This window comes from Panthera tigris, chromosome B3 (genome assembly GCF_018350195.1).
Source record: "Panthera tigris isolate Pti1 chromosome B3, P.tigris_Pti1_mat1.1, whole genome shotgun sequence".
Lineage (NCBI taxonomy): Eukaryota > Metazoa > Chordata > Mammalia > Carnivora > Felidae > Panthera > Panthera tigris.
Window position 1 is genome coordinate 130,907,903 of NC_056665.1, and position 26,840 is coordinate 130,934,742.

General features: G+C 41.2%; 1 protein-coding gene across 15 annotated transcripts in view; it reads left to right on the forward strand.

The window, feature by feature from the left end:
* Positions 1-26,840, forward strand: part of GPR65 (G protein-coupled receptor 65) — a 127,380-nt gene that overhangs the window by 11,036 nt on the left and 89,504 nt on the right. For 10 of the 15 annotated variants that reach the window (XR_006219034.1, XR_006219032.1, XR_006219035.1 and 7 more), the window contains one exon: positions 2,553-2,628. Coding sequence is in view for 9 of the 15 variants with exons in the window: in XM_042990289.1 (XP_042846223.1) it covers positions 2,553-2,628 (76 nt within the window). In the remaining 6 variants the exon portion in view is untranslated. The other 5 variants (XM_042990285.1, XM_007094992.3, XM_042990287.1 and 2 more) reach the window with 4 other exon arrangements.

Here is a 26,840-nt window from a genome sequence, read left to right on the forward strand (position 1 = left end):
GGCTCTTGTGCTGTCTGTCCTGTGGAGACATTGGAACCAGGCAGAACCACATTCTCTTCTTGTTCCCCATGGGTAGACAGAGTGCCCTGCCACTGGCTCGGGCTGGCCTCAGAAGAGCAAACGCCTGGCACACCAGGAACACCAGCCCCCTCAAGGCGGTGTTCTGAACACCTGCCACGTGGCTTTTTTCCAGCTTGTAGCCGTTAAAATGTCCCAGAGACTCGATGCTCTGAAATTTCCAACTGCTTATGAGATAGCCCTGTGGTTGAAAACACCGTATTGCCATATATTCTGGACTAAACAAGAAGCACATTTCCTATAAGTCATTCAGCGTCTTACGGTGTAGAACAGGCAACATTTTAGCACAGGAGACCTACAGTTTTTCTCCTATTTAATCTGAAGTGAAAGTTTGATTGTGTTTCTTGTGTCTCATGACTATATAGCTTTTTGTTCTGAAGAGCATCATATATAAATACTAGACATGAATATGAATATACCTTTTCCCTAAAAGCAGAAGTGTAGTCTATTTAGATAAAATAAGACATTGTGAGGGCCGTGGCATACCTGTGCACAGAAGCTACAGACAAGCAGATGTGTAAAACCAAACAAAAATGAGAATTGTGGAGTAGAGCCACAAGTAAACTGAAATCATACTTTCATTTCTGTAAAGTCTTAAGGTATTTGTTATTAATTTTCCAGATTATACTTAAATTTGTCATTATTTCAATAAAAATATAAAGTATTCTGAAGTTTTAATTTACTATATGCTAAATTACTTGGCAAACTCATGTACTTTATAAATGTGAGTTCTTAATTTTATTATTCTCCATGAAAAACCTATAAAGGAAGCACAGAAAATCCCATTACATTTGTGTCACGTCCTGAATAACTCCAAGATTAAAAGTCTTGGTTATATCACAAGATCGTCTTTTCTACTTCTGTGTAGAAAACAAACAAACAAACAAAAAAGGCTACCAAGAACATCCTCTAATGTCCTTTTACAGAAACAGACTCAGATAATCATGATTATAGTTTCTAATTTTAAGTCACATCCATCCCACATTAATTCTATCCTTATAATTTGTCCCCTTCATTTGTTTTTTTTTTTAATTTTTTAATGTTTATTTATTTTTGAGAGAGAGAGAGAGAGAGAGAAAAAATGTGAACAGGGGAGGGGCAGAGAGAGAGGGAGACACAGAATCTGAAGCAGGCTCCAGGCTCTGAGCTGTCGGCACAGCCACCCAGGCACCCCTCCCCTTCATTTGTAATAAAGATTTATGAGAGGCAGGTTCATATGTGATGTCTCTGACTTTTTTATATCTCAAAAGTTCTGGGAGTTAATTTCACTTCATATTAAACCATTTATAGACTTGGCAGCAAATGTCAGCATGTAACGTGCTACATGAGGTTTCATTAGAACAATTCATGTCTTTCTCATACAACCATGTTACATAGAATTATTGATTTACCTAAGCCAGTTAGCCAACTGGTTTTAGCATGGTTTTTAGCACTCCCGGCCTTCTATTCCAAGAGGACAATCAGAGAAAATGATCTACAATAGAGGTGCCTTTCTCTCTCTCTCTCTCTCTCTCTTTCTCTCTTTCTTTCTCTCTCTCAAAATAAATAAAGAAACAAACAACAAAAAAAAAAAAAAGAGGGGTGCCTGGGTGGCTCAGTTGGTTGAGCATCCAACTTCAGCTCAGGTCATGATGTCACGGTTCACAAGTTCGAGCCCCACTTTGGTCTCAGTGCTGACAGCTCAGAGCCTGGAGCCTGCTTCGGATTCTGTGTCTCCCTCTCTCTCTGCCCCTCCCCCTCCTTTCAAAAATAAACATTAAAAAAAATTAAAAACAAAAAAATATCTACAATAAAATACTATATAGCTAATCCTGTTGGTCCCTTAAAAAGAAAAAAAAAAAAGACTTCACAAAGGTGCCAGGATTAAGCAAGGGAACATGCTCATTATACACCCAACACCCACTTTTCCTCAACTGCTTTTCTCCCAGGAAGTGCATCATGCTGAATCCATGTAGACCATCCTCTCCTATGTCACACATTCCCATAACTCATCTTTTCTTTTTTTCTTCTTTCTTTTCTTCCTTTCTTTTTTTTTGGACCTCTCTTGGAGTACTACTTACCCATTTTTGCCATTGTATCATGGTGATCCCTGAACATGCCTTTCTCTTTCACTAGGTGATGAGCTTCTCGCATGCTATAGCCAGGTCCTAAATCACTCCCAGCACAGTGTCCTAAGAATGTAATAGATGTATGTGTTGACAGACTAAATGAATGAGTGAGTGATTACATGAAAGTCTAGCACGTATTCTATTAAATAAAACACACCGGATATCAGTATACATTGTAATTAAGATGCGAAGAGGAGAGTGAGTCATGAAAATTAAACTACCATAAGTAAGAAACAAAAACAGCTTTTAAACTATTTAGGAGACTGTCTTTGGTCAAACTTGAATAATGAACATCCTTCTTATTAAGATGCTGCTTCCTCATTGTTTTATGTTGAAACACAAGTGTAATTTCCTGTCCCTTCACAGTGTTGGTTTCTCATCTCGGTGCAAGCAGATTTATCTGGCTCCTCGGTCGACAAAATCATCTCCTCAAGAAACATGGGTAAGTGTAAGATTTAACAATAAAATAATATTTTTAAGTAGATAACGACTCAGGCACGGTTGTCAGTAATGCTCACAACCTTTTACCAAGTTTAGGCTACAGAAATGCAATAAAGCAGAACTTTATAAGACAAAGAGAAATGAGGCTGCCACATGGTTCCCCCACTTCTGAGCAGTGGTTAAAGGGTGTCAGAACTGACATTTAGAAATAGTTAGGTAAACCTATTGATACACAAAAGAGGAATATTTATGCTCCATTCCCTTTCAGGAAACATCATATTGGCAAACTGAATTAAGAGGCTGTGAGGAAATCTACCAGCTCCCAGCTATAGATCTACCCATTTCCTCATTAGTACAATGGTCTCATGATACCTTTTATATCATCAGAAATAATGTGAAATTTGGAAATAGTATTTCTAGTATTAATAAATATTAAGTAATAATGCTTACTTAATAAGTGACCATCAGTGTCTGAGACATAGTAGTCGTAACAAGTAGCTAGTAAACTGATCAAGGAAGGCAAGTATTTCCTATAACCTGTAGGAAAACATTTTCTCTTTTGATGATTGTCATCAATGATTTGTACTATTTGAGGAGCTGGTTAATAACAGATATATTTTAATGCACTGGGGATTATCTTTTTTTGGGATTTGTCAAAATTAGCAACTTGCCCACATTTCTCAGCAGTGGTTCTAAAAACAATTTTGTCATAATTTTATTAAAAGCAGTAAAAATAATGTCTGAAAAAAATGTACGAATGATGAGAATTACGTATTCCATTAAAATCTCAGAAGCAAAAAACCCTCAGATTCGCACAAATTAATTTAACAACTATTATCTACAGAGCTTGGTATCATATGTGAAATGTCACTGTACAATGGATGGATAGAGGAGGAAGGGGCACCCCTCGATCTCTCAATCCTGGTCCCAAGGAGGGATATCTTCGTGGTTGAGGTGTTCTCCCCAGACATGTGAGCCTGGTGATAGATGGGACACTGTGTAGCATCAGAGTTCCATCCTAGTAGCTTATTCAGCTTTTTGTGTATCTCAGACTTTTTTCTAGGATCATTTTCCTTCTTCACTTTCATCCTTTAAAGGTCTTCTTAATGAAGATTTTGGGGGTAAATTTCGTCAGTAGTAGTTTATTATCATCATCATCATCATTATTATTATTATTATGTGTGTGTGTGAGAGAGAGAGAGATTGGAGCAGAGGGAGAAAGAAAGATACTAAGCAGGTTTCACTCCCAGCACGGAGCCCAACACGGGTTCAGGGATCATGACCTGACCTGAAATCAAGAGTCAGATGCTCAACCGACTGAGTCACCCAGGCACCCCAACTGGTAATTTATCTTAAATTGTCCTTAATTTTGCCCTGGTTTTGAAATTTAGTTCTGTCAGATATTTAATTATAGGATTACATACATTTTCATAGCCGTTTGGAACTATCAACCCACTGTCTCCTGGTTTCTGTTACTACTTCTGTGAAGTCCTTTGTCTCTGTAAATTTTACTCTTTGTAGGTGCACCATTTTTTCTCTCTGGCCTTCTGTCTCTTACTCTTGGATCCTCAGCTTCATTGCAGGGTGTCTACATGTATGTAGATTTCCATCTTTGTTTGTTTTTAATCCTATTTGGAATTTGCTGGACTTCATAAATCTGAGGATTCCATCCATGTCCTTCATCAGTTCTAGACAGCTCTCAGTGATTATCTTTTTGAACGTTGCCTCTTTCCTATTTTCTCTCTTCTCCTATCCCTTATGGAATGCCAGTTAAACATATCCTGAACTTTTCACTTTATCTTCCATGTCTCTTTGGTATTTTCCCATATGTTTCACACTGATAATTTTGTATTATTTCTTTTTTTTTTAATGTCTATTTATTTATTTATTTTGAGAGAGAGAGAGGACACAAGTGAGAGAGGGGAGAGAGAGAAGGAGAGAGAGAATACCAAGCAGGCTCCACGCAGAGCCCAACATGGGGCTCGATCCCACAAACCTTGAAAATCATGGCCGGAGCTGAAATCAAGAGTCAGAGGCTTAATTGAGCCACCCAGGCTCCCCCTGTATTATTTCTTTAGATCTATCTTGCAGTACATTAATTTTTTTATTCAGCTGAAGCTAATCCCTGTATTAATTTTTTAAGTTAAATTATTACATTTTTCATTTCTGGAAAGCCTTTCCCAGTCGCTCCAAAAATATGCCTACCCGTCTTTTGAAGTCTCTTCCTCCCTACTCATGTGTTCAAATTCCTTTCTTTATTTCTTATTAAACACACTTGTTTTGTGTTGTGTATCTATTAATTTGTTAATAGATTTGTAAATTGATTGTATAATCTATCTCTTAAGGTTTTGTGGATCTGCTACTCATCTTTCTCATTTTTGTTGAATCTCAAACATAGTGGTCAAATGTGTGTGTGTGCGCGCACGTGTGTGTTTTAATGAGCTCATATTTGTTAGAACTCTATCTGTGAGAATTCTTTTTTTTAATTTAATGTTTTTATTGAAGTATAACGGACACACAATGTTCCGTTAGTTTCAGGTGGACAAAATGGTGACTCAGTAGCTCCGTACGTGATTCTGTGCTCACCGCAAATGTAGCTACCATCCGTCACCACCACACAGCCCTGACTATACACGAAACCACTGACTGTATTTGCTAAGCTGTACCTTTCATCCCCCACGACTCCTTCATTCCATGACTAGAAGCCGGTGCCTTCCTTTCCCCTTCACCCAGTTTGCTCATCATCCTGCCCCTGCCCTCTGGCAACCATCCATTTGTTCTGGGAGAATTCCTCACAGAGAAGCCTAGGCTGAGCTTTCCTCAAGGGACGATTTGTATGTACTCTTCCAGGTGCCTAGAATATTCGTTTCTTCATATAGCAATTTTTTTTTTGGTGAATTCCTTTTCATATTGTTCAAATTATTTATTGTTTTGGCTTCGATGAATTACTTTTTACATATGAGATAAGAAGTAAAATCCTGTCAGTTCTCAGGAAGGCCTCTGTGCTCCATCTGAAGGTAATACAGTTGTTGGTTGGTTGTCAGGATTCTTTATATCTCATCTCACACAGCCTTTGATTCCACTTTTTAACTTTATAATTGCAGTGTAGTATACATGCAGAAAAATACACATGTCCTGAGTGTACAGCTGGATGAATTGAGTGTCTGCAAACTGAACTTGTTCACGGAATCAACACTCATATCAAAAGCCAAAACATGACAAATTCTCAGAAGGCCCCCTCGTGCCCTCTTCCAGTCATTACTCGGCCCCTCCCCCAAGATAACCAGCACCTGATTTTTTTTTCTGACAAATGTTTAATATGACCCTCTGTAACCAAAACAGACCAGAGTTTTTCCACCTAATGTGCAGCAAGTCAGTTAAAACTGTCACGGAGCTTTTGAAGTGAAGAAAGGTAGGCCGTTTATTGGTGTGGTGCCAGCCAGGAAAATGGGGAGCTAACCCTCCTCAGTCCTGAACTCCCCAGTGTCTTGCAAGTGAGAGGTTTGAAGGGCAAAATTTGGGACAAGGGTCTCCTGAGGAAGTGGACATTCATGAGTGGAGGACCGTGAGGTCATGTTAGCAGGGGTCTCTTGAGAGGCTGGACACTGTTGAGTGGGGGCCCGTGAAGCCATGCCCGTGAAGCAGAGGTCTCCTGAGAAGGCAAACATTCAGTGGGGGCCCCTGAAGTCAGAGGAGGTCTCCTGAGAAGGTGAGCACTGTTGAGTGGGGCTTATGAGGTCTTATCATCAGAGGTCTGAGAAGGTAGACACCATTCAGTAGAGGCCCATGAGGTCATGTTATCAGAGGTCCCCTGAGAAGGTGGACACTGCTGAGTACAGGCCCATGAGGTCACGTTAACAGGTGCTCTGATCCTGCTCTGATCCTGGTCCCCACCAAAGGTCTTTTCCATCTCAAGAGATTTAAATTCTGAAAAATATCTTTATGCTTTCTGTTAGAGATTGCATTAGGTACATTTGGGAATTCTATCTTTAAGGTAGTGCTGATTAACTGCTCGCAAGCTAGTGGGGTTGCGTTCGTTCCCTTGCTGGTCCAGCTGTGCCTGCAGGTGGTATGATATCTAGTGTTCCTTCTTGCATCTGAACTGACGAGATAGATGCCGCCTTCAACTCCATATGAATGTTTGCAACAATACAGACATATCATGCTGCATAGGTCTCTATCTCACAATCGGTCTGATGTTCAGTTTCTTTGCTGCCACATTATGAGTGGGGAAAGACAATTAATTTCAACTTTGAAATAATTCACAGAGGATTCCGGAAGTGAAAAATAGACTCTTTGAAACTCAGCCTCATGACTCTTAAGAACTGGGAGATTCTTTTGAGTGTGGTAGCAGAATATTTGCTCCTTTTAGTCATCTTTTCTCAAATCAAGTGCAGTAAAAATAAAAGCCTGTCTGAGTGAATCTGCTACGTTATCCGTTATAGAAAAGAAACCCTTGAAATCTGTGGGCACATAACAACACATTGTCACTAAGTGTGAGGACATGATGTAAGGTGATTTTCACAAGTTTATTTGAAGCCTGTGTAGTCTAATAGACAATGTGAAAGTGATGTTTTCTAGAAGACATGTGGTTACTTTCTATCTAATTTACAGAAATGATTTTTCACAAATTATTTTCTTTAATTAGATCTGTTTTTATGGCTAAAAGACTTGTCCTAATCTATCAGTGCTAGAAACTTCAATAGAAAATAGAAAATATTCTTCTTTCTCACCAAAGCTGGTCTGCATTGCTGCAAAAATACCTCAAATTTCTAAAGTATTTTTTTTAAGTTTATTTATTTATTTTGAGAGATAGTGAGTGGGGGAGGAGCAGAGAGAGAGAAACAGAGAAAGAGAGAAAGAGAGAAAGAGAGAAAGAGAGAGAGAGAGAGAGAGAGAGAGAGAGAGAATCCCAAGCAGGCTCCACATAGTCAGTGCAGAGCCCAATGCCGGGCTGGAACTCACAAATCCGAGATCATGACCTGAGCCAAAATCAAGAGTCAGGCACTTAACTGACTGAGCCATCCAGGTGCCCTCTAAGGCATTTTTATGTAAAAAGTAGAAGGCAAAATAGTTAAGAGTCAAGAGGCTTTATTTAGCATTCCAACCTAGGATTATAGCCAAGTTGTACGAAAGATTAGATAGGTATTCGGGGGCTAATTAGTCAATGTGTGGCTCAATTTTAATAAATAGCACAGAATTGTAGTAAAAGATAAATTGTAACAAACATGCATGCCATTTAATGTGGTGCCCAGCGCATAGGAAGCCTTTAATAAGTGGACCACTACTCCGATTTCGGACAAGCATGGATTAACTTTACCTAGTTTTTAATCAGTTAGTACATATTCTTTTGTGCCTGCCTTTTTCTATCACTCTGCATTGTGTTTCTGAGCTTCAGCTGTGTTATTGGACACAGCAATGATGTGTTCATTTTCACCGATGTATAGATTTCAATTATGTTACTATGCCACAATTTACTTAGTGGCCATTCCACTGGGGGATGTTACAAATAACGCTACTGTGGATATCCTCATTCTACCACGTGCCTTTTGGTAAACATACGTGTGTATTTCTGTTGACCATACACCTAGAAGAGCAATCGCCGAACCGTATATAAGTGTGGTATATACACAAGTGCCAAAGCAGTTTTCCAACCAACAGGACAGAAGAGTCCCAGGAGCTCTAATTCTCACCACAGTATTGTTGCCTTCTGTCTCTTTCATGTTATTTATTTTGGTGGGTTCCTAGTTGTACCTCCTTGAGGTTTTAGTTTGTATTTCCTTGATGACTGATAAAGGTGAGCGCATAGGTCTGGTGCTAGTTCATGGCTGGCCTGCAGTTTACAGGACCAAACTAATAGTGTAGACTCAGGGGCTCCTGGGTGGCTTAGTCGGTTAGGCATCCATCTCTTGGTTTCCGCTCAGGTCATCGTCTCACGGTTCGTGAGTTCGAGCCCCCCGTCAGGGTCTACACTGTTGGTGGTGAGGGGCCTGCTGGGATTCTTTCTCTCTCCCTGTCTCTCTCTCTCTCCCCCTCCCCTGCTCGTGCTCTCTCTCTCTCTCCCTCAAAATAAACAAATAAACATTTTTTTAAAACCTTATTAAAAAAAAATAGTGTACGTGAGTTCGAGCCCTGCGTCAGGCTCTGGGCTGATGGCTCAGAGCCTGGAGGCTGCTTCCGATTCTGTGTCTCCCTCTCTTTCTGCCCCTCCCCCATTCATGCTCTGTCTCTCTCTGTCTCAAAAATGAATAAACATTAAAAAAAAAAATTAAAAAAAAAAAAATAGTGTAGACTCAGGCCCCATTCCCAAGTGCGGACCAGCCGGAGGCCGTGAATCCTCAGGGATTCTCCATCACAGCCCCACAGAGAAACAAAGCTGAGACAGCAAACTTGCCAACTTTCTCTGCTGTCTGCAGATGGCTGTCCGGTTTGTTATTTTATTTTGTTTATTTCCTAGTTCATCCTCTGCCTGTGGGCAGCGGCTCCTGGACTCCAACCTGCGTGGGGTGGCGGAGGGCCACTTCCTGCCTGTGTGGGTTGGGGCTGTGTCTCTAGCTCCCCTGCATTCAGAGGCCCTAGTTAGTTCTTCTGATCCAAATATGCCTCCTGGACATTCAGAGTTTTCTGCTCGCTCACCTTCCCGATCTCAGCTCCCACTTTCTTTTTTTCCATCACAATTTTCTTTTTCTCTCTGGAAGTTTCACCTATTGATTTAAAAGGTGGTTTTTTTCACATTGTGTTCATATTTCTAGGTGTGGGAAAACAATGAGATTTCGGGAAATTTAGTTCTCCACTTTCTTTTAAGAGTGCTGTATAAAGATGTACTCTGCATATGTTTATTCTGCTAGCAGAACCCTCGTGGCTTGTGGTGACAAGGCCTCTGTTGTGCTCAGGGCTCACTGACACTTGGAAAGGGGGACTTTGGGTCTTATCGAGGCCCCACAGCACACAACAAGAAGGCAAATCTTCCGAAGCTCCCCATCACATAAATCATCCAAAGCAGCAACAGGCCTCACTAGCAAAGGCACTTCTCTACTCCACTGTGAAGACAAGAACGGAGTCTGTGTTCCTTTGTGAATCTATAACATCAGGCCTTTAAAAAGAAACTAGCTAATCAACAATCGGGTAAAAAGGCAGACAGTGATGATGCCAAGATGTTACCCAGAATTAAGAACATTCTGCCCTCTCTCTCACAAAAGTACGAGGAAGATAAAGTGCCCACCAAAGGAAGCAAAGGGAAAAACATAAGAGGCAGCATGGTTTAATTATTTATGAAGTTTTAGCAAGTTGCTATATTTTAAAATGTTTCACTTTATTAAATTTCTCGTGACAACATATTCTTGGCCAACAAGCTGATATTGAAGGTGCTTTATACCTAGATTGCATGCAAAACTCAACATTTGAAATCATATAACTATACAGTTTATCATACAACTCCAAAGCATTTACTGATTTCAAGCAAATCATTAAATTTCCATCTTTTTTATTAGTTCCTAAAATGACTTTTTAACGTTAGTCTTGTGATCATGTCCAGTGAGAAATAGCATTCCCCCTAATCTGTCACCCTGTGGATAATTCTTATTGGAAATAGAAAAAATTTCTCAGCTTGATTTCCTTCACTGCGGTCAATTAAATAATTCCCCTTTTTAAATGCCTTCATTGTAATTTAATACGTTTTTGCTACCTGCAAGCAGTGAAAAAAAAGAGGATTATTTCAAAATCGTGTTATACCCAGTAAACATCTAAACTATTCTAGTTCATCTTTCATTACAGAAACAAAGACATTTAAAAAGAGATGTCAGTCTCTGTGAAAACAAAGCCTTCTGTATGCACATGTGCACCGATCTCCTCTGAGTTTTGCCAAGAAAAACAAGTTGGAGACCACACTCTGTGGACACCGAGGGATGACCCAGTTGATTGCTGGGGGTTCTTCATCAGCATTCTGTGATAACGAGAACGTGGACTCCTTCTCATTAAGATCCGTGACCATTTGCGCTAACTGCCAGGAGGCTGGATTCTGACTTCCAACCACTGGTATCTTTGTGAAAATCAGTCTACATCCACCCTTTAAAAGCACTAAACGAATTAATCAGAACTTTGGAAAGCAAAGAAGAGGTGAGAAATTTTAGTAAAAGAACGAGATGTTAAAAACAAACTAGAAGGAGGCAAGGCTTCGCCTTGCTACTGACCTTCTCAGACCAAATGCAACTGCTGCCTTAAAACGAAAAGCAAAACAAAACAAACAAAACAAAAATGAACAGCACATGCCTTGAAGAACAGCACTACTTCGATCACTATTTATTTCCAGTTATTTACATCTTTGTGGTTATAGCCAGTGTTCCAGCCAATATTGGGTCTCTGTGTGTGTCTTTTCTGCAAGCAAAGAAGGAAAATGAATTAGGAATTTACCTCTTCAGTTTATCACTATCAGATCTGCTCTACACATCAACTCTCCCTCTATGGATTGATTACACTTGGAATAATGACAACTGGACATTCTCCCATGCTCTGTGCAAAGGGAATGCTTTCTTCATGTACATGAACTTTTACAGCAGCACAGCATTCCTCACCTGCATCGCCGTTGACCGGTATTTAGCAGTTGTCCACCCTTTGAGGTTTTCTTTTCTAAGGACAAGAAGATCTGCCTTCATGGTCAGCCTGTCCATCTGGGTGTTGGAAACCATGTTCAACGGTATCATTCTGTGGAAAGATGAAACGACTATAGAATACTGTGAGGCCAAAAAGTCTAATTTTACTTTATGCTATGACAAATACCCCTTGGAGAAATGGCAAATCAATTTGAACTTGTTTAGGACGTGTACAGGCTATGCAATACCTTTGGTCATTATAATGATTTGCAACCAGAAAGTCTACCAAGCTGTGCAGCATAATCAAGCCACGGAAAACAACGAAAAGAAGAGGATCATAAAACTACTTATTAGCATCACGTTGACTTTCGTCCTGTGTTTCACTCCCTTTCATGTGATGCTGCTGATTCGCAGCGTTTTAGAGCATGATGTGAACCCTGATAAACATATATTTGACCACAACAAGTCCGGGAATCCAACTTACACAATGTATAGAATCACGGTGGCACTAACAAGTTTAAATTGTGTTGCTGATCCAATTCTGTACTGTTTTGTAACTGAAACAGGAAGAGCTGATATGTGGAATATATTAAAATTCTGTACTGGGAAGCTTAATAACTCACAAGGGCAAAGAAAAAGCATACTTTCTATGTCTACCAGAGACACCGTGGAATTAGACATCCTGGAATAGAAGTGAAGACTTTTTCTTTTTTTTTAAGGTACACAGTATCATATCATCAAGTTTACATTTTGAAGAGGAAATCTAGCATGGGGGGGAGTAGGTGTTCCAACTGAATATTCTAATCTTCAATGGAAATCTTTTAGAAGATTTTTTTTAATGAGTATTAAACAAAATTTAATATTATCCTAGTGACTCAGGATCGTTATTATTGATGGCAATTGATTTTTTTTTAAATATATGCTATAACCTTTCAGAGGTCAGTAAGATGTATGGAACTCTATGTCCTTAAATCAGTGAGCTTTGTGTCTGCTTTTCATGATTTTTCTCAGTCATTCTATGGATTTCAGACCATCAACTATCCTTTTTCCCAACTGTATGTACCTGTCTCCAACAACCCCAACTACTAAATACTGCTTCTAACCTTCTCATTAGTTAACAAATATTTATTGAGCTCTTTTTATACTAGGCTTTGTGTTAAGTATTGGGGTTACAGAAGAAACGGTCTCATGAAGTCTTAGGAAGTTTGCATCAACTTGGAAACCTAGTCATTAAGACTGTAAGACTTTTGATAAACAAAAAGCAAATGGGCTCTGAACAAGAGTCTGAAGGCCTCTTCTGTGATGTAAATCTATGAGCTCTGTGAAAGCTCTTTCAGCTGCTCAGAGACCTTCTTTACTCCTTTAAAATGATAGTTTTTAAAAAGTTTACAGTTAAGTACAACATACTTGAAATTATCAGAAGTTTAATGTCTAGACGAAAAGACCTATTATAGACAACAAAGAAACTTATTGCATTAAATCTTACATTCAGGGACTTCTTTTTGGACTTTGAATAGAGAATCTTGATACAATGTATTCTTTTATATTTGTATTTTCTCACTGTGGACATCACTCTGCCTAATTTTAAGTAAGCATTCATTAGGTAAACAATTTTATGAACTAAAGTATTTTTTTTTAAAGATTTTTTTTTATCAGACACTTCCCCTTCTCTCCTCTCTCCTTCTCTTCTTTCTCTTCCCTCTCTGCTTCCGATCTATCCTTCTACTCCTCCTCCCTGCAAAATGATCTGATTACAAATGTTTTGGTACCATTTGATGCCCTCACATTACCTGTTAACAACAACAACAACAACAACAACAACAATAAAAACCCGACTAATATCTTTTCAGTAATGAGGTTGTAGACACACACTAATAAATCAGTGAGTGCACATACTGTCTACATTTTCTATTAAAGTTTTCAGTGATGGTTCAGGTACACAAGAGAAAGCCATCTTGCTCTGAGGCTGTTTGCGTACTCTCTGTTCTTTGCATTTTTCTGATCATAAAGTCTCTGGAGAATTAGTAGATTCTGTCTGGTCATGCTGAGATACACTTACATATGCCTAAAAGCTAAAGATCCACCACTAAAATGAAGAGTAATTAAAAGAGTTTCGACTGTTAATTAACTATTGGTAAATTATTGGCAGCCTGTAACGTGAATACTTGTAAAAGTAAGAGGTCCAGAAACAATGTTGCCCGCATCTGGAAACTCAAATGCCAATTAAGTGTCTTGTCCAAGATCACACAGTTAGGTTGGAAGCAGGGCCAGGCTTGAACCCCAAGATCTTGACTTCCCTCTAGAGTTGCTTTTCCTCCTTTATATTTGTTGGTTTGTTTGTTCTTAACACTTCGACCATTTCTTTCTGTAGGGATGCAAAAGATATATATGCATGAAGAGTTATTCGGGAGAGTCATTGGACTTATATCAGAATAAGGGAAAAAAGGAGAGTTGTTTTATTAATGAATACCTCTGGCAATATAATCAGTTACATGGATAGTAGCTAAGATGATCTGTTACGAAGAGCCGGTCAGGACTTTCCCTCAGTTGGCTATATAAAGAGATGCGGCGAATACAAATCCGTGGCACCCTTAATAAGAATGTCCTACTTAATGATTAGCAACAGAAATCATTGATTTAGAATGTTGTAGGGTAAGTTAAAAATGAACCAAGCTGCCAAAATCTTCGAGCAGCCTATCCATCCTGTCAGAGCAGGCCAGTCTCGGAGAGCCCATGGTTGGGGGATGTTCTCCTGGTTTCAGGTCAAAGCACTCTAGACAGGATCTCCAATCACCTACAGTCCCAACATTGGAAAGTTAACCCTTCAGTTTTGAAAAGCTTTTTAAATTCCTAATTACAGTCCTCCATTGAACGGAAAGTCTGTCTGGAAGGAGAGAGACCTTGTCACTATTATCTTCCTGGGACTTTGTTGGCAGAAGACCCAGATTGGAATGCCACCCATCATCCACTTACGAACTGTTTGACCTTAAAGAATTTTCATGCTCTCCCTAAGGCTCAGTCTCTGTAGACTGCGGGGGCAATAGTACACTTGCTTTTGACAAGTAGGCATGAAAAACACTTTGTAAAACTGTGATGAGATCTCTAAATGTTCATTATTACTAGTTATTCTCATCTTTGTCAAGATACATGGACAGCTACCCAGTGATGAGGGAGCATAAGGCAAGCTGACATCCTGCAAACAACCCCTCCTGCCCCGCTCCCGACCACTCCGCCCCCCCTCATCCTACCCCCCAGCCCAACCCACACCCCCTAAGTCACCTCCAAGCCCCACCCCCAAGTGGGATATGCCTGATATTCCTCAGGAACTCCCAGCTACCCAAGAACAAAGGAAAGGAAAGAAAACAGATGGTTAACAGAGATCACAGTCCTGCAGGACATAAGTCTCCCATCAGTTTACAAGTATCTTAGTAAATTACAAGAAAAAAAGGCAATCTTATCCATAGCCTAATCTCCAGAAACCTATAGACTCGGTTTCCTGGAACCCCAACATCACCCCTCCATAGTGATAATGGGGGACAAAGGCAAGAAGGAAATGGTAGGTAAAGTTAAATTTCTTTCTAACCTTCAGCCCATTGGCAAATACTTGAGGCAAGGGGAGTATAACATTTCTCCAGGAACCCCCTACTGTTTTAATAGTAATGATTTGCTAGAAGGAAAAACAACCTTCACTTGACAATAACTAGGCCTCCAGTGTCCTGTGAGTCTTCTTTACCATATGAAAATCCCTGTGGAAACTTCCTCTTGCCTTTACCTCCCCAGACTCCGTAGTATATAACCATTCATTCTTCACAACCCCAGCGCAGCTCTTCTGCCCATGGGTCCTGTCCTCGTGCTCTAATACAACCACCTTTTTTGCACCCAAAACACCTCAAGAATTCTCTCCTGGCCATCAGCTCTGAACCCCCATCACTCCAAAACCCTGTCACCGAGAGACAGAAGAGTTCTTAGGACACTGGGGCAGGAATGTAGCAAGGTGAGCTGACCAGGGCTGGCTGCAGCACACCCTTGCCCTCTTTACTTCTTCCGGGTGGCGAAGCACATCCGTTAAGGTAACTTAAGGGTCTCCGTTGTTCCTGGCTCTGTGGCACATTCTCAACAGCACCTGCTCCTGGCACTTCACAATTCTGTGACGTCACCATGAACAGATGGGCAGGTGTCCGTCTTTAATTGGTTTAAGTTTCTCCCTTTTCATTTCCTTATTCAGAATGTTAGTTTTTATTTTCATGAACTCTAAAGTTAGACATCTGAGACAGGCCAGTGAGCAAACTGAGCACAGGTTTTTAAAACCTCCATTCCTACCTAGTCTGAAGAAGCTTTGTGGGTGAAGGAGAAGTTAAAAGATACCAAAAATAACCACCTCATTTGGATCAAATGATACAGCATCATCTGCTTAGGGGCAACCTTGGCAAATCTGCTTCCCCAACGTCATTTATTCCATTTCCTCTTGGCAATTTAAGCCATAAATTCTCCTAAAGATGTTATATTTCCATTCTTTAATGTTATGATCAGATAAACAATTATTTACCAATTACCTCCGTTGACCTTGCAAACTTATTCATTTTGAATTACACAACACCAGTTTTAATTGTTGTAATGTCTATTTATTTTTGAGAGAAAGACACAGAGCAAGCGGGGGAGGGGCAGAGAGAGAGGGAGACACAGATTCTGAAGCAGGCTCCAGGCTCTGAGACATCAGCACAGAGCCCGACGCGGGGCTCACATCCACGGACCGTGAGATCATGACCTGAGCCAAAGTCAGTGCTTAACCGACTGAACCACCCAGGCACCCCTACACAATGCCAATTTTAAAATAGAATCTGTGATGCATGGCATGGTGGCATTTCTTTTTCCAACGCATCTGTCTTGCCCTGGGCTTCTTTTAGTCCAGCCACCACTGCCATCAATCTGTCATTTATGCATGGGCCCCTGTTCTTGGCTGGCTAACCCGGTCCACAGGTTGCTATGGAAGCACAACAGCTACAACAACACCCTGACTCAAGAAGGCCTCTGTGATAATAGACGTCTTTGTCTAGGTCTGTTGGAGAACCCTGCCATGCATCAGTAGGCTGTTCCTCCAACAGACACACCCACATACAAATAACACATATTCACACACCCAACAACCTGCCCCATCTCACAAAAACAAACAAACAAAAATTCCTGGGATCTTTCAGCACATGTTTGTACTATTATGTAAGATATCTAATACCAACTAGGAGAACATGTATTACCTCTTTAATTTCTGAAATGATGTGCCACGTGGGTGTTTTCATTTTCTTTTTACTAGATCAGCAGTCATGGGGTCATTGTTAAGATTCTGCCTATCTCTACTCCCTTCTTTTTCCCTCAGCCAGAAGTTGCAGCCAAAGACTATTCTGGAAAATAGTACTATGGAAAAACCCAGTTCTGACTGAGTTGTTTTATTTACGTCTTCTGGGCAGAAACCGATGGGGAAGAATAACTGATGGGGAAGAAAGCAGGAACAGGGCACCTGGGTGGCTCAGTCGGATAAACGTCCAGCTTCAGCTCAGGTCATGATCTCACAGTTGGTGAGTTTGAGCCCCGCATTGGGCTCTGTGCTGACAGCTCAGAGCCTGGACCCTGCTTCAGATTCTGTGTCTCCCTCTCTCTGCCCCTCCCCTGCTCACACACACTCTGTCTCTCTCTCTCAAAAATAAATAAACATTAAAAAAAATTTTTTAATAAATAGATAAAAGAAAGCAGGAACATCCTGTTTTGTTCTTTGTTTATAAAATAAACACCTGACTGGTTTCAACTTAAAAAAAAAAATGACCATTCGTTTCTTTTATTTTTTTTGGCCTCTCATACAGCTTAAAGATGGAGCACAAGGTGATTAAGTTCATGTTATTTAGTTGCATTCGCCGAACGCCCCTTGTTTGCAGGAACAAGCTGACAATGGCAAAATTGGGTCAAACTTGGTTGAGGGGGAGCTATGTGGGAGTTCGGATTCCTTCTCCTCCAAAGATCCTTTTCTTGCTACATCTTGTGTTGCTGGCCAAGACAAATCCCACAGAGGACTTGCCTGTGGCCACTAGGTGTCGATCATGTTCTAGTTAGAACCTTGTATGTTGTTCTGGGCTGACCGCCACTCCCAAAGAGCAGAGTACCATAATGTGACGGTTTTTCTATCCAAGACACAAGACATATCCCCTATAAATTGGAAACGAAGGGGGGAAATGTTGAAATTCAGTTTGCATGACTTGTTTCTGTGCTTCCTGGAAAGCTCAGTAATCATCAGATAATTTCACTTGGTTTAAACTCCACATATTTTTTTTTTCCAGCTGCTCAAAATTGCTCACCCTACATGTAAGAGAACACAGGCTACGCTGTGTAATTACTGCAGGGTTGTGGGTATAACGTGGATGACTTATTTAGTTGTCTTACCCGTGTAAGAAAATCCTGGCCACCCTTCACATACATAGGCATGTAACACATTTGAGACATCAGAAGTTTGCAGTTCTGTCTACTATGATAAAATTATTATCTAGGAAATTCAAGAGGTAATTCAATATCTGTATGACTTTTAATTTCAAATTTATTGTTGTGATATCTCAGCACTAAAAATATATCTGTTGTTTTGAATCGTTTACATCTGTACCTCCCCAAAGATAAGTAAGGCAGTCATAACTTAACGGCGTTTACATATCATTAAACACATAATGGCTTCTAATCTAATCTGTTTTTCTTCTGCCTATAATTTTCTTAAGCCCTTTATGAAACACCAGTGAATCTTTACACATTTAGAAAATAGGTTATGATTTCTCAAATAATGTTGCAATTATGTGTTCCGAAAGCAAGCCAATAAAAAAACAAGCTAGGGAAGACTCCGTATTGTTCGCCGCAAGCTCTGAGAATAAAAATATAAATTTTGTTATTGAGGAAATGTGTGCTCCATTAATTTCAAATCAAATACAACCAAGAAATCTTGCTCTACAATGATGTGACTTGCTGGTGCTATGAAAAATATTAACGTGAGTTCCTGGCATTTCATTGATCCCCCTCGGGTATGTAATTGAACTTGTAAACATCCTTCCAAAAGAATCCTGTTCAAAATTATTGTACAATTTATGGTGTTGGCTCCAAGACTATTGACACTTACTAACAAATGGATGAACTTGGAAACCCTGATTTCATTTCACAGTTAATTATATCACATCAAAGGATTGAAATAATGGACTAAAAAGTGCCTCTGTAGAAATGCCACAGAGAGGTGTACCATGAATCTTTGCAAGGACGCACGTGAGGGCCAGATCGATTAGGCTCTATCAGTGTTTTTCAATATATATACCTAAAAAGTATGCTCTCATGCCATTCACCCATTCATGGAGATGACACTTGCTGATGCTAAGGAAAGCCATTTTAAGTCTTCAGGGCAGTGCCTTTGGTGCATCACTGGCAGTTCATCCAAGAAGGGAAAGTGTGATATCTGTGTTCAAAGGGACTGTGGGAAAGGAAGACCTACTTACTTCATTGTAACACTTGCCCAGTCTTCCTCGGATTAAAGGATTGCCAAGGCAAAGCAGGGTCTGAGATAAGCGGAGATTCTCCTTCTTGCTCTACAAATCTTATTCTGACCCCTAAAAGGACTACTATTAAGGGTGTTCTCACTAGTAATCAGAATTGTTTGTTGAGTGAATAAATGATAAGTTAGTTAATGGAGTGAACTAAGAATGGTACAATTTCTTACTTTGTCCTAGCCCTAGAGTTCAGTATCTGAAACCCTTGTAACGATTTGGATTTTGGTTGAAAATTTTCAAGATTATATGGGAAAGTAAGTTTGAAGAGAGAGAGTGTCCTTTTTAAAAAGCCTTAATTAACATTTTTTACATTTGTTAAAGTAAAACAGATACAGATATTATCAATGACATATTATTCATCTTAAATCCATAAAAACAGGTCGTGTCATGTTGATTTCCATCTATCATTCCTTACTTATAAGAAATTTTATGATGTTCATTCCCCAAATCTTTGGTAAGATGTTAGAAAATTGACTTGATCGGGGCGCCTGGGTGGCTTGGTTGGTTAAGCGTCCGACTTCGGCTCAGGTCATGATCTCACGGTCCGTGAGTTTGAGCCCCGCGTCGGGCTCTGTGCTGACAGCTCAGAGCCTGGAGCCTGTTTCAGATTCTCTGTCTCCCTCTCTCTCTGCCCCTCCCCTGTTCATGCTCTGTCTCTCTCTGTCTCAAAAAATAAATAAATGTTTAAAAAAATTAAAAAAAAAAAAAGAAAATAAAATTGACTTGATCGTATTGCAGACTATTCAATGACATGAGTCTGTTCGTTGATTCAGTGCTAAATATATATGTATATTTATATATAATTTATATATGAATTGCTACCTTTTCTTTAAATGAATTTAATTGCAACTCCCAGCCCAGATACCACCAAGCTATAGGAAATTCCATCTCAGTCATTACTGGGCTGTCCTCCTCTTTCAGGTTCATACCAGAATCAGGGAGGTTCACACCATGCTAAGAAAATAGAGGAGTGGTCTTCGATTTCCAGTCTCTAACAAATCACCACCGATGTTACCTAAGCTGTCATGTTACCAGTGTAACCTCACTGGCTCTTTGCTGCCTCCCTGACTATCCTGGGGCACAGGGCTCATTGACAAGACTGAGTAGAAACCGTCTGACATTCCCTTCAAAATCCATTAGTTCTTGGCTTCAGGAGTGGGCCATGCACCTGAGTTAAGCCAATCAAAGCAGCCCAATGCCCTGGACCAACGATTCAGTGGGTTCAGTGGTGGGCATGTGACCTAACCTGCTCGTAATGCTAGGATAACGGCTCTGGCTTTTGCTCTGGATGATGTGCTAGGCAGTTAAGGTACTGGAATCTCATGGCCATTTTGTGGTTATGAAATATCCATCACGTGGAAGAAAAGAAGAACTCAGGGAATTGCAGAGCACTGGACCTGGGTCCTATGATGTGATGAGCCTCTGCACACTACAGTTACATGAACCAAATAAACCTCCTTGTTCTTTAAATCAATCTGAGTCAGGGTTTTTTCCTTCTTAGAACCCCAAAGGGTCTTACTGGAATGTGGAACGTGGAAGTGAGGGTGCTGTAAGATTGTTGAATAAGCGGGGCTGAAGATGTATAATGGAGAGGGCAATGAGGACATGTCTAGCTGGTGAAGTTACTGGCCATTGTTATTAAATGGTAGCAAAATAATTATTTAAACTGTTTCCTGTTGCAACCTGAGACTCAGAAAATGTCTACCAAGGCTCTCACATCAGGGAATTACCAAAAAAAAAAAAAAAAAAATCAAGACATTGGAGTCTTTGAGCTTCTTTTTACAGGCTTCAATAAAGTTCTGCAAGAGAAAGGTAAAATAATTCAATTTTTGTAAGACCTTTCCTGATATATTTTCAAATCTAATAAATGCTGCTGCCTTGAGGGGCCCGTTCACTAAAGCGATGTGTTTTCACACTTCAGAAAAAGGGTGAATTTTAGCTAGAAAAAGGAAGTCAGTATTATCTGTGAGTCACTAGTGAGCAGAGTGTCAAAAGCTAGACATTATGGAGAAAGAAACGAATTTTGAAACTCCTCAGGCTTCCTTTTCATATCAAGAACCAAACTAGATGACTTACACTTGGAGTCTCCTATAAGGGAAGTGAGAGCAAGTTATGATATAAACGAAGCTCTTATTATGCAAAAAAATAGAAAAACCTGGCATCCTGACCCCACTGGCCCTGGGGATGAGACAAGGAAAAATTAGAATAAATATGTCAGAGACAAATGTTCAACCTCACAACCTGAGGAGCAGTGGGAACTTCCAGAGTTGGTGAGAGGGAAGAGTCAATGCTAGCAATCTGCTTTCCCCACAGACATCTGCAAGCCTCTGGGAGAAATCCCATATTCATTATGAAGCATATCAGTGTAGTACCCAAATAGAGATTAGCATACAGTTGTGCTGGTTGAGCACTGCACAAGAAATCCATGTCTGAGGGGCACCGTTCATTTCACAGACATTGTGGATTTATACATTTATTATGGCAGCTTTGGAGCATTGGCAGCGAAGTATTCTAACAGAATCAGCATGACTGGAAGAAAAGTGTCTTAAGGAAGATGCATTTTTTTCTGATTGGCATAGAATGCCATATGAGCAGCTTAACCTGGCCTCACCCCTGCCATCACAAGGTCATGTAAGCCTCTTCCACTCCAGAGCCATCATGGGAGGAGCTAGGGTACGTGGAACTTACCTGTAAAACTGAGTGTTTACCCCAAAGTAGCTGAGTTAAACCAGTTAGACAGTTTATGCAGGAAGGGGTCGAGATATTTTTAATTCACAAGCAGAATAACTTTTTGTACCCTGCTACTCAGCAGGTTGGTGTCTCAGAAGGAAGAAGAGACCAGTGAGGCAAAATAAAGCTGCTTTTTTGTGTGTGCACAATTGGGTTTTAGTGTGACCATTACCTCTCAGATGTCAAAGCTTTGACTGGAGGTGGCCTGCTGGAACAGAAAGAAAGAAGCATACTTTTCTTCTAAAAATCCTGTCTGCCTATGACCTACCTATAAGCCAGGTTGATTGTACGTCCCATCACTAGAGCAATGATTCTCAAACTTTAATGTTTATAAGAATCATCTGGGAATCTTGGTTCAAAAGATCTTTGTTCAATAATTCTGAGGCAGACACTGAGACACTGCATTTCTAGCAAATTCCCAGGTGATGCTGATGCTGCCAGGCCCTGGGTCCAGGTGTCGAGTTGCACAGTTTTAGAGACTAGAGTCACAGTTCTCAGACTTTTGCATGCAATACAGTGATGTGGAAGACTTGTTAAAATGGAATGCTGTGTTGCTACAACATTGTGATTTATAATAAGACATCCATAGCTGGTCTTCAATGGGGTTTCTGACACAGAACTCCTGAAACCCTTGGGATTTCCTAAGTGATAAAGTCCTAGGGGCATCTCTGTTTCTAATATTTGGTCTTTGACTCCATCCCTGACATACAGCTCCTGAAAGTCTTATAATTCCTAAGTCATAAGACTGTCTTGCTTTAATGAGATGATTGGGTGGGCTTGTGGATGGGGCATAGACGAGACTGGTCACTGGAGAGAACAAGACATGATTAGAAGTTTAGAATCTTCAGGGGCGCCTGGGTGGCTCAGTCGGTTAGCGTCCGACTCTTGGTTTCGGCTCAGATCACGATCTCAAGGTTCGTGGGTTTGAGCCCCGCACTGAGCTCTGTGCTGATGATGCAGAGTCTGCTTGGGATTCTCTCTCCCCCTCTCTGTCTCTGCCCCTCCTCTGCTCAGTCTCCATCTCTCTCTGTCGCTCTCTCTCTTGCTCGCTCAAAACCAAATATTTTTTTAAGTTAGAGTTTTAAGCCTCACCCCCATTCTCTTGAGAAAAGAAAAGGGTTAAAAATGGAGTTCATGATTGATCATACTCTACCTGAGGAAAACCCCTTAAAAATCCCCAAAGTTGAGTTGAGGGAGCTTCCAGGTGGGCAAACACATTCACCCTGCAAGGATAGCACACCCAACTCCGCAGGGATGGAAGCTCCTGCACCTGGGACCTTCCCAGACCTTACCCAATGAATCTCTTCACCTGGCTGTCCATCTGTATCTTTTATCACCTCCTTTAATAAACTGGTCCATGTAAGTGTTTCCCAGAGTTCTGTGAGCAGCTCTAGCAGATGAATGGAACCCGAGGAGGGATTATGGGAGCCTGCTTTGTAGTCAGATCAGACAGAAGTTGTGGGTAACCTGAAACCTACCACTTGCAATTGGCATCTGAAGTGGGTGGAAGCAGTCGTGGAGAACTGAGTCCTCAACCAGTGGGATCCGACCCTGTCTCCAGGTAGACAGCATCAGAATTGCGTTACATCGCGGGACACCAAGCTCGTGCCGCAGAATTGTTTGTTGTGGAGAAAAATTCCCACACGTGTGGTGACCAGAAGTGTCAGAAGTGGAGTGTTTTGTGTGAGTAGTAAAAAAAGACACGCAAAACACATACTGTAGGGAAAAACTGGGTAGGGTTTTCCTTCACACCCCCATTCCCAGAGCTTCTGATCCGGTAGGGGTGGGGTGGGGCATTTCTGACAAGTTCCCCAGGAACTGATGTAGGCGGGCCATACTTCTGAGAACTCCTGCTCTAATATAATGCAGCCGTATCCCAGGCCCTTCTTTATCAATTACCCCTCCCCAGAAAAAAGGTACAACCTCTCCCACAGTAAGGATACAACTGGCATACGGTCCATAGGCAAGGGGTATATTTGTGGGTCCCTTCCTGTCTCGAGTTCAGTCCTAACCTGTGGCTGCTAAGAGGCAGAAATCATCAAGACTCAAAAACCATGACCGAAAAGGTTTCTGGCTATGGTCTCCAACTAGCGGAATTGACAAGAAGCAATTAGACTGAAAGCTGTCAGATTAAGGAAGCTAGACAGTCTTTCCCCTCTCTGGTCTCATGGCATGGTGGTGAGGACACATGTGGGTTCTTTGCCATGCCTTAGCTAGTGGTGTTCACCTGTATCCCCTCCACTAGGTCAAAAGCTGTTTGAGAGCAGAAACCATGTTTTATTCACCTCTGTGTGTCCTTCAAACCAATGCTTAGGTCCCTTCCTGGAAAAGAGCATAGAGCTCTATACATTCTAGATGTAGCAGGAATCATATTTAGAAGATATTAAAGTGATTACACTTTCCATTCCCATATAAGTGATGTTCTCTCAATGCCCTTCCATCATTAAAGCCCAGTTTATTGCCCAGGAAAAAGGAAGGAGTTGTCCAAAAGTCATAGTTCATGAAAGAAAATACTACTCTGTGATGTCTCACTGGACAGAAAGATGAAGCAGATATACCGTCTGATTCTAGAAGAAAGCCATAGGGTAGAGAAAGCTAGAGCAAGAGAGAGGACATGTCCCTGACATCACACCTGGAGAGGTCAATGAAAAAAGTCAGAAACAGAGAGGGTTTCTGCTCCATAGTCTTTTTGGGGACCAGGGAGGGGACCATCTTCAGGGAACTCCCACACCAAAATGGGAAAACAGCAAGAAACGGGAAAATAGACATGGGGCATACCATGCTTATGCAAAAAAAGATACCTGGGGATTGGTAGACTCATGGGGCAGGGGCAAGGAGGGTATTTAAGCATTCTCACATGCTCCTAGAGGTGGGAGGGTACGGAAGAGTGAGGAGGGCCAATGGGTCTACCATGGATCACCACGGGGGAAATGTGATCTCTGTGGCAGAAGGTGCAGGTGGATAACCTAGACCCAGGACAGGATGGAGCAGACTGCTAAGATCTAGAAGATCTGCAGATAGAGTGAGGACACAGGTTAGGGGGAACACTAGACCCCTACTAGGTCAGATCATGAGTCATGTTGACTATCAGGAAGATGCCAGATGGACAGGCAGGATACCTTCTCAAAGGCCAGAGAGGACCAGAGAGCAGCCAGCACCAGGACCAGCAGGTAGACATCACCCCCTTCCCCCTCTGCAGAGAGGACAGGTAAGCTTTCCTTTCCTCCCAAGAGCCATCTTATGGGAGGTGCCATTCTGTGGGATATCTAAAAGGAGTCCTAAAGGCAACAGGAGTCTTGTTGGATTTGACTGTTTATCCAAAAGATACTAAACAAGTCTTTAAGAGATTGCATAAGCCAGCAGAGACTGAAATACCTTGTACAAATTTTAAGTGTTTTTCCCCACCATCAGTGGGAATGGAGTTTCCAGGGCAGGAGAATAAGTTTCTTTCCCACATGCAAATGTAGTCTGTAAAAATGTGACCTCACAACTCAACAAATGTTTGGCAAATTGTGTAGGATTATGCTGGTACACTCATTTTTTACATAAGGCTAGCTTACTTAAGCTAAAGTTTCATCCACTGGGAAACAACAGCAGAAAACCGAGCTACTGTGAAGAGCCTAGAAACAATATCCTGGTCATTGGGTGCTGGAAGGATGGGTGGGTGGATAATAAGGAGGATTAAACACTCTTCAAAAGTGTCCTTCCTGTTTTCTCCAAAGCTCATCTGTTTCTCTGGCATTCATTTGATGAAAATGAATTCAGTCTCTTCCAAGGAAGATACACATAAAGACAGAATGCTAATAATCACAACACCTATAACCACATCTTGCTTATAGTAGGCACTGAATATGTATTTGGTCATTTGATGTGATTAGATTTGAAGAGAGATATGAAAATTACGTGCTGTACTTGGTTGATTGAATTGAAGGGGGTAGGGCGACATGGGATCTCTTAGGAATATCAATGTGGCTAACAAGGGCTGGGTATAGTCTTTCTCTGCAGTAGCCTTGATTGGACCGAGAACAGGTCGGCCCCTCTACTATCCTGAAAGTGCTGGAACAAGACTTAACTTCCTTCCTAGTTCTACCTGAGTTAGAAGATTGGCCACTGTTTCTCCTCCTCCATATTTCGTTCTAGAAAGGCATTTGAAGAACATCTACTACATGTTTCTTCTATTATAGATAAGGAATCTGAGCCCAGCGAGGTAAAATAAATTACCAAAGATCCCACAACTTCTCCACGACAGAGATTGGAATAAGGTTCACATCTACCAGGTCAAGAGTTTTTCCTCTACTGCAGGCCCGTGACAAATCAGACCGTCTGAAGGGGGAAAAAAGATTATTGGTCTAGAGAAGAAAAGTCCAGGGGCAATTTCAGGTATGGCTGAATTCAGATGCTCAGCTCATGTTGCCAGGAGCACATTTTTTGCCATCTTCCTGTTCTGCCTTTTGTATTTTAGAAGATTTTATATCATGTCAAAGATGGTTCCTGGAACCTCCAGACTTAGGCTCCACAGCTTAGAAAATCCAGTGGGAAGAGAGTCTCTTTCCTGATACTTTTGGCAAAAATCATGATTCTGGTTCCCCTGACTTTGTTCCTCACTTTAAAGCAGTCGTTACGGTTAGAGGTATACAGTTCTCAACTCTCATAGACCATGCCTGCTCCTGGAGTGTAGGGCGGTCACATCTTAATTTTGGAGACTGAAAGAGGAAGAGAGGGTGGCTTCTCAAAGGAAAGTCAGAATGCGGTTATCTAGAGAGGGAGGGAGGAGAGTCTGTTTCTGAGAGTGCTCCTTCTAGACTGTGTGGTCCAGATACACCTGTGACATCAGACACACACCTTGCATTATTCTCGATTGAAAGGGATATAGGTTTATCCAATTTGGGTTTTTTTTTTATTTTTTTAATGTTTATTTTTTTATTTTTGAGAGAGAGAGAGAACATGAGCCGGGGAGGCTCCTCTCTCGGGAGAGAGAGGGAGACACAGAATCCGAAGCAGGCTCCAGGCTCTGAGCTGTCAGCACAGAGCCTGATGCGGGGCTCGAACCCACAAACTGTGAGATGGTGACCTGAGCCGAAGTCGGACACTTAACCGACTGAGCCACCCAGGCGCCCCAGTTTATTTAATTTCTGAAAGGGGAGAAATTGGACTCCTCCGCATCAAGGACAGATACTTTCCACAATGTGCATCCTGAAAGGTAGTGTCGGGAAGGGCCAGAGACAAAGACACCGCTGGAGCTGAAGGGGCAAAAGCAGGGGCTGGTTCCCAAACCTGGAGGCGCAGAGGGCTGTCTGCAGAGTGTGGCTGGCCTGAAGCTGTGACCTTTATTAAGG